Genomic DNA, 8,967 nt, shown 5'->3' with positions numbered 1-8,967 from the left:
AAAAGTAAAACGTGTAGAACAAAAGTAAGCACAAAAATAAAATCCTTGATGTTTTGTTTATTCATTGTTACCATTTAAATTTACTCAAATAAAATAATAACTAAAAAAAAGCGTTTGTAAAACATGCGTTTGCTGTTATTCTAACCCCACATTTTAAGAATTATTTTCACGTACTTATAAATAAAAGTAAACAATTTTATATGTAGGATTAAGCAAGTAAATGTTATAAGAATATTTACATGTGGAGTTATGTCTAAAAAAGTTAGTATTTTCGTAGATTTCAGTACCTAAAACCCTGATGGTTTGATCGTTTTTTGCACCTGTTTATTCGTTTTACTGCTGCGTCTTTGAAAATACTCAGGTGGCATGACATAACATTCCTATTATTAGATAAGCTTTAGATTATTCAGTTATTAAATGTTTGAAATTATTTATCTTTGCGGAAAACACTATTTAAAGAATATGAGGCCCTTAAATGTACTCTCGCAAAACAGCACAACAATCACTACAACAAAGTAATACAAACTGACTTTTGAATAAGAAACCTACAAACTGGTAAAAAGTGTTACATAATTTTTTGTAAATACTCGCCGCTATAAAATAAATGTATTTGAGCAGTTCCAAAAGAGTTTTAAACACATTTTTAATTGGCTTTTTTCTCTATGACTTTAAACTTCCGATACAAGTTTGTGACATCAGTTAACTCAGTTTTTGCTCCTTTTTCACCCCTTTAAATTAAGTTATTTTTCGGTACTCGTATGCAGATAATTTTAGGTGTAAAAAAATTTGAAAGGCTGTGTTTTGGAATAGCGGGGATTACAACCTTATTAGTAAAATGGCCTTATTTGATAGAAACGCCGTATAGTCCTGAAACTACTTTTTTTTTAATAATAAATCTCTTACCCATGGTTCTATTCCCTCTGCCAGTAATCCATCTATAAGATTGTTGTAATATTGCACTCCATCTGGATTAATTTCGTTTAAAAATCCGCGTGGTAAAAGTCTAGGCCACGCTATAGAAAATCTGTAGTAGTTTACACCTAGTTCTTTTAGAGCAGCAATGTCCTCATTGTATCTATGGTAGGAGTCGCATGCTACCTCAGCGTTGCTTCCGTCAACGACTATCGGTACAGCATGTATTATAAAGTCCCATTTGCTTGGACCTTTGCCGGATTCATTCCAGGCTCCCTCGATCTGGTATGCCGATGAGGCCGCTCCAAACAAGAATGAATCTGGAAATGTTAAATTGCTAATCTCTTGACATGAGGTCCTGGAAGGAATAAAAAATGAATGAAGTCCGAGTAAGATGGCGGTACGAGGGAGAAAGAAATGTACCAAATTTACTAGATGGAGGCAGTAACTTCTTATTATGCTTGCAATATTACTTAATTGCGTTTAAGGTGACGAAACTGTTCAAAATTTGATGAAAATATGTCCTTCGCATTTTGTAACATTCATATTACTGACAATGGTTTAGGATATTTATTTTTTATTGAAGTAACAAGTAAAGATGTTAGATCATAATTTATTATTTTATTTAGAAAGTATAGAATTACATTTAAAACAATAGAAATGTAGGGAAAATGTCGATATGATGGCACACCAGGTATGATGGCACCCTGCCAATTTTGGCGCTATTTATTTGAATTTAATTTAATTGAAACTCAGTGGTACAATGTGAAAAATTAACAAAGTTTGTAAAGTTGTATTTTTGATATGTTTGTTATGATGGCATAGGGTGCCAAATGTTTGTTATGATGGCATAGGGTGCCATCATATCGAATGGATCTGAAATCTGTATTTGGCAATGTGCTTTGGTTAATGGTGATGTTTTGGTAATTGGTGATGTTTTTTCACAAGGTTAATTCGATTATAAGAATAAGAATATAATTCAAGAAATGCCAAAATTCAAGCCTCCAAGTATCAAACCTCCTCGCCAAGCGTGGAGTGAAGAAAACATGCGGGAAGCCATAGAGAACGTGCAACAAAAGAAGTTGGGCTGGAAGCAAGCTTCCAGAACATTCAATGTACCCAGCACTACTTTGCGGCGAAGAGTTGGAAGAAACATTGTCTACCAGAAAGGAGACCTTGGAGGATGCCGTCCAACATTCTCTAAGGAAATCGAAAATGAGATTATCTCTCACAATACAAACATGGAAACTAGGTTTTTAGAATTAACAACATCAGATGTTAGGTCACTAGCATATCAAATTGCGGAACGGAATCATATTCCACATAAATTCAATCACGCGGAGGAAAAAGCTAGATGGGCATGGTTACATCAATTTATACAACGAAATCCAACAATAAGCTTGCGAACGGCAGAAAATACATCCGCCGCTCGGGCTCAGGCATACAATAAAAACAATATCGCAGCTTATTTAAAAAAACTTGACGAAGTTTTGACTCTGCATAATTTATCTCCTGAAAATGATTATAATATGGACGAGACGGGCTTTTCAACGGTCCAAACAAAACCAGAGAGAATATATGCTACAAAAGGTTGCAAAGAGGTGGGCAGTTTGATGACAAGTGCCGAAAGAGGAAGTCATTATACTGTAGTGTGCGCAATGAACACAATAGGATCATTCATACCTCCAGCGTTCATCTTTCCTAGAAAGAACATGAAGCAGGAATGCCCCTGCAGGATCGATTTGCTTTTGCCAGGAGAGTGGATGGATGACATTTGAAATTATGCTGAAGTGGCTGAACCACTTTACAAAATTTGCTAAGTCAACACCAGAAAACAAGGTACTACTTTTATTGGATGGTCACATGAGCCACAAACATCTTAGTGTTCTTCAAAAAGCGAAAGAGCATGGAATCGTATTATTCTGCTCTCCGGCTCATTGTACCCACAGGTGCCAACCTCTGGACATCGGATTTTTCGGGCCGCTACAGATCTACTACAATCAACAAATTCGTCTTTGGCTAAAGGCTCACCCTGGAAGGGCAGTAACACATCTGCAAGTAGCCCAAATTTGTGGAGCCTATCTCAAGGCCGCACTACCCTCAACCGCCATCAAGGCCTTCCAGAAAACAGGAATCATTCCGTATAATCCAAATATATTTGAGGATTGGATGTTTGCCCCAGCCGAAACCACAAATCAACCTCTTCCTTCTGAAGAAAACACAGGCGAACGAAATAACCACACTGTTGCTGAAGTAGAGGAACACTTAACGCCACTCTGCAATCCTGTGATAGATTTTGAAAGACCAAGTACTTCTAAGGTATTAAAAGCCTTGCACGGAGAGACAACTAAGTGCAAGTCGAAACTTTCTGTCAGTGTGGAGGACATTTCTCCTCTACCAACAGCGCCAATGCTCCAGACAACAACAAAAAACAAGGAAAAAAGGCAAGTCGGGCGTCATAAATTCAACACCAGATATTGAGACAGAAAAAGCTATCGAAAATGAAAGAGAAACTTAAAAATTATTGACGAGCGAGATGAAGCTGAAGATGAAAATAAAGAGAACTAACAAATAGATATCGAAGATGTTGATGACGAAGATGTCCCCTGCTTATACTACAATGAACTATTTTCTTAGTCTAAGTCCAAAGAGATCTGGAAATGCCAATCATGCGGGATGTAGGCCCATGCAGCTTGCGCTGGAAAACCTCCAAGAACAAAAAACTTCACATGCGACATTTGTAAATAATATTTGTTTTACTTGATACTTGGTACTTATAATTACCAGAATAATGGCCACCTCGTAGTCCAGATGTCACATCCCTCGATTACTTTGTTTAAGTTTACATAAAAAATGTTTATACTACGCCAGTGTGCACTGACGAAGAATGAAGACAGCTCGAAACATTTCCCGGACAGTAACTCCACATTAATTTGCTTAATGTCAGGTACAAGCTATTTATGTATTAAACAAAACTACCACCAAATTGAGCACTTTAAGAAAATGCGCGTTTTTTAATAAAGTTACTTTTACTTATTTTAGGCTTAATATTATTGTACGCATTATTATTGTGCTTTACACCCTTGCAATCCGTATGAAGTGATTTGTTACTATCTTACTGCAGGTTGAGGAAAAGTAGTGAATATCTTTTAAAGTCTAGCATGCTGCGCATTTATCGAAAAAAATGAAAATTTTCTAAGACCATACCACTATGTTGAGTAAAGTCACTGGTTATCTATTCTATAACTCCGCCAATATTAGTTAGAAACTTCATATTATTCTTCTTTATGGCCTTCATATATGTATCGTGTGTGTAAAATTTGCTTTAAATATCTTTGAAAGGTCAGAAATAAAAAAATACACTTTTTTTATTATAACTTTCACCTTGCCTCTTTCTGGATATTTGTTTACAGAAACTTCTTACTTAAAACTAATTTTCCTATTACTTGTTTCACTTTAGACATTCAAAAACAGGGACATATATTAATAGTGCAATTCGTATTACTGCAAATATGCAACCTGTTATGGGGCAATTCATTTTGTGGTATTGATGTATTCTTTGTAACAAATGTTGAAGCGGATTACTCTTACTTGAGTAACGGTTTCCATTATTTTTGTATTGTTCACACTTGATGATGATTAAATAGCATCTAAGATACTTCAACCTTTCTTTGTAGTAATTCCTCTTCGGCTACAATAGAACAACGAAGAATAGAAGAACGTCAACCATCATGTCCCTTCAGAGTAAGCAAAACTTCTCCATTTTCGACTGTAATGGAGGCTGAAAATCGCCTTAAGTCATGTCTAGTGTACTGTTCGGGGTTTTCTAAATTTAAATATTCAGCAATATGTCCAGGGTTGCGAATTTTCTAATTAAAAAATTTTGGATTAAAAATTAAATTTTCAATTTTTAATCCCAAAATCAGGATTAAAAATTGAAAATTCAATTCTTAATCCCAAAATCAGAATTAAAAATTGATAACATATTTTTTAATTTAAAAATTGGAGTCACAAATAAAAAAATTATTTTTCAAATCAAAAGCTGGAATGGAAAGAGACAAAAAAAGGAAAGATTTACATATTTCTAACTGAAATACTATAATTAAAAGTAATTAAATGTAAAGAAGACAAAAAGTGTTAAACTATGAGGAAATTTTATTAAAAATAAGCTTTCTTTTTACAAAGAGAACAGGTAAGACATTTTACATTAAATTTAATCAATTATTTTTTTTTAAAAATTTGCATTAGCAAGTATTCTTTGCTCAAAATGCTGATCATTTAATTTATTGTATTTTGGCAAATTAAGCATTGTCGCATTACTAAAGAGTCTTTCGACGGAGGCAGAAGATGGTAAAGGTGTGTTGTATCTTAAGAATGTTTTTTTTTTTTATTTCTGGAAAGCGTTCTAAGATGCTAAGTTGACAGTCCGAGTTTTTTAAATATCTAGTCACTTCTGCAGTTACCTCCCTCTGTGACATTGAGGGCCGAAACTCGTCAATGGTATCATCCGGAGATCCAAAGTCAAAATCTTGAATTTCTTTTATACTATTAGTGATTGACGACTGTAAACAAATCGTGCTAAAATATAAACTTGAAACTTGACCGATATCTACATTCTAGTCACAGACCACCTAGACTGGCTTATAGAGCGACTTTGGTGAAAACACTTTGGAGCCTGATTTGGAGCCCAGCGCTCAGTCGTGTCCTAGCATTTGACGTGTACGCATCGCTGTGATTTCGATAATTAGACGTTTTATCATGGGCAAGTGTATTGTAAAACATTGTATAAATAGAAGTGATCGAGTTGGTGAAGAGAGGCGAAAAGTTTCCTTCTTTAGGTAAGTAAAAAAAAGGAATATATAAAAGGTAAATATGTACGCCATTTTTCGGTTAACGTCACAAGTTTCCAGGGTTAGCTTTATAATTTTGTTCGCCCACATAGTGTAGTGATTAACGTGATATTGTTATTATAAAATAATGAATGAATTACTGTAAAATATTTTTAGTAATTATTTACTTTATGTGAGTCTTAAATTTTTATGAAATTTTACCAATTCCCGTCATTTCGAGATAGCTGAAAATTAATTAAATATTTTTTTCAATTAAAAAAATCGCAAACAAAACTAATTTCAGATTCAGTATTCGTACAGTCAATTAATTTTTATTAAAGATCGTGGTTGTTTGACGTATCCATCTCGAGATGTCGTAGTAATATGCTAAGAAACAGAAAAATTAATAAAATTTTTAAATAATGATGAAAGCAGAACACCTAGGCTACAGAAAAATAAAATTGTTTATCATGTATTAAAAAACTTTCTGAATGTGAACATATTTGAAAATTTGCATGAACATCAATTTGATAATTTGCCTAACAATTGTAATCATTTAATAGAACTTGTAAGGGCTGAATGTGAAAAGTATATCGATGTACGAATAAATCATGAAGTCAAATTATTTAATTCGGTAAAATCTACGAAAAGGCAAATATTAAATAAATTAATATTATTTAGAGGACAATAAATATATTTAAATTATTTTGTAGTTTTATTTAATATGACACTAAAATATACTATTTTCTGAATTACAAACTTAAAATTGAATATTTGTCATAAGATGCAATATAATGTTTAATATGTAATAAAAATATTACTTAATCCGGATCTGCTTAAAGATGCGCGCGATCAGATTGCTTTCCACACTCCACTTCCCCGGATTTTGCATTCACTGGTACCCGTGCATTGGAATTAGATACGGCCAGTCTAGGTGATCTGTGGTTCTAGTAATTTCTCCGGCAATGTTACCTCTAGACTATTGAAGATGGCGCTGTGCGAGCTCTAGTTCTTTAGTTCCGAATGGTAGCACACGAAGTGCACAAGCGCCAAATAATTTAAAATTCAACTTGAGATTAACATTTTTTTTCTATTTTTCAATCCTCTATTTAGGATTAAAATTTTTATTTTAAATTTTTAAATCGATTGTTGGGATTAAAAATTTATTTTCAATTTTTCAATCCGATTTTTGGGATTAAACATTTATTTTTAATTTTTTAATCCGGTATTTGGGATTAGAAATTTGAAAATTATTTTTAATTAAAATTTTCGGGATTACAAAATAAAAATAAATTTTTAATTTAAATGTTAATTCAATTATCTTTTTAATGCATTATTTGCTACCCTGGTTTCAACATGCTAAGAATAGTATGTACCAGTATGATAAGTAATAAATAATTTTCTACTGTTTATATTGACAGGTCACAGATAAATATTGTACTTGCGATAAAAACTTCGTGGTTTAAAGGGTCAGTGATCATCTACAAAAAGTGAAACTTCTGTATTTATAATTTTTCCCGTCTCGAAGAAGCACCATACCAGCGGTTATTCTTAAACATCATCCATGGTCAACCGGATTCATGTAACCATCTCTTCGGCGAAAATGCCAAATATTAAAATTATCTTTGTTAATAACCATTTCTTGTGTGAGATTAGTCTTATTGTTGTTATTTCTGTAATGACACAACCCTTAACATTGTAAATTGCAGTATTGACGTAAGCACGATTATTATATCTAGCTAGCTTAGAGAGTATAGGTACTAGTTTCAAGTTTATAGGTAAACGACAATTATCAGTCCGCCTGTGGCCGTTAGTGCAATAATAACATTATAGACAACATTTTACCAATTTTTATTAATAATAATAATGAGTAATATTAGGGAAAGACTGATAGCAAGTTCACATGTACCTATTTATTTTTCTAATATTTGTGTTCTTACGAACGAGAACAAGATTGGAGCAACTAATGGAGAAAAGTCAGAACTACGTTTGGGAAGACATTATTGAATACGATGGCGAGGTAGAAGGAGAAAATACCTTAGTAACTGATAATAATAATTCAAAGGAAAATATTTCAGATGATGAAGGGACCGAGAATTCTATTTATTTACACTGAAAAAAAAAAACAACCTATTAAAGTAAACAGTTTCCTTAAGTAAGTATAGCACTTTGGAAATTCTGTTTAAAATATTTAAATTTATGAAAATTCACACAATTATAAGTATTGATGTTTTTTGTTTAGTTTAACTAAATTTTTTCGTTTAATTCTACAACTTATTTTTGTTTTAAAGTATTAGAATATTGTGGAGCAATAACAATAATAACTATGACGTCAAATTAAACAGTTTTCAGTTAAGCGTATTTAATAATAATTATACAAAATATCTAGATATGCAAAGAAACAATTATTTAGATAAGGCAGCAACTAATTATGAGAATATTAAAGAAATTAAGATACAGAAAATTGTACAAATTAAAAATAATAATAGAAAGTTGAAGCAGTAATACTTATGAATGAAGCATAATATTTTACTCCAGGCCAAAATCATATAAAAGTGAAAATTGTTGTTGTACTTATATCACGGAGAATATTGAGAATGCATTTACAATGCGGTGTATTTATCCTTTTTTATATATATGTGTTTTGTATGGTTCAGAATAGAGGAACTAGATGTGAAAGTTACTTATTGTGAGAAATTTCCTTTTTGCAGCATACCAAAAGTTAACGAAAAATGAATATTACAAATACCAGGCTATAAAGTTAAGTATAAAAATAATTCGTTATGTATTTTAGAGAAAATGAAAAAGAAATTAGAAATGCAGTAGTTGTCACATAGCAGAAATGTGTATTAAATAAATTTATGTTTGTTTAAGAAAACAAATTATATATTTTTGGAGATGATAAAATAATAGGTAATGCAATAAAGTTTTGATGGTGCTCTAATCCATACAAAAAAAGACTAACTGTTATATTTTTGATATAAATAAATACTAATCCACTGTGGATTGTAAGATAAAGTTTTCCACTTTTTTTTTAAATAACTATGCATATTTACCAATTAAATAAAAGGGTTAGACACCCGGTCACTATCCACTTGCACTGCATAATGGAGACTGAAATTCTTAATCATTGATCTAATTTGTCTGTTTGCGATCATTAGCAAAATTTTTCGATTAGGTCTTATCAAGGTATACAGCATAATTATTTGAAAGTTGATTGTGCAAT

General features: G+C 32.1%; 1 protein-coding gene across 1 annotated transcript in view; it reads right to left on the bottom strand.

Annotated features, from left to right (window-relative positions):
* LOC108906592 (myrosinase 1-like) overlaps positions 1 to 8,847 on the bottom strand; it is a 23,218-nt gene extending 14,371 nt beyond the window's left edge. The window contains exons 1-2 of the mRNA XM_018709897.1: positions 8,798 to 8,847; positions 904 to 1,270 (exon numbers count right to left, since the gene is read on the bottom strand). Coding sequence (XP_018565413.1) covers positions 904 to 1,270; positions 8,798 to 8,847 — 417 coding nt within the window. The remainder of the gene's footprint in view (positions 1 to 903; positions 1,271 to 8,797) is intronic.
* Positions 8,848 to 8,967: the final 120 nt, after the last annotated feature.

The sequence above is a fragment of the Anoplophora glabripennis genome, unplaced genomic scaffold, assembly GCF_000390285.2.
Source record: "Anoplophora glabripennis isolate ALB-LARVAE unplaced genomic scaffold, Agla_2.0 scaffold278, whole genome shotgun sequence".
NCBI classification, from domain to species: domain Eukaryota; kingdom Metazoa; phylum Arthropoda; class Insecta; order Coleoptera; family Cerambycidae; genus Anoplophora; species Anoplophora glabripennis.
This window is presented reverse-complemented; position numbering and strand designations above follow the sequence as displayed.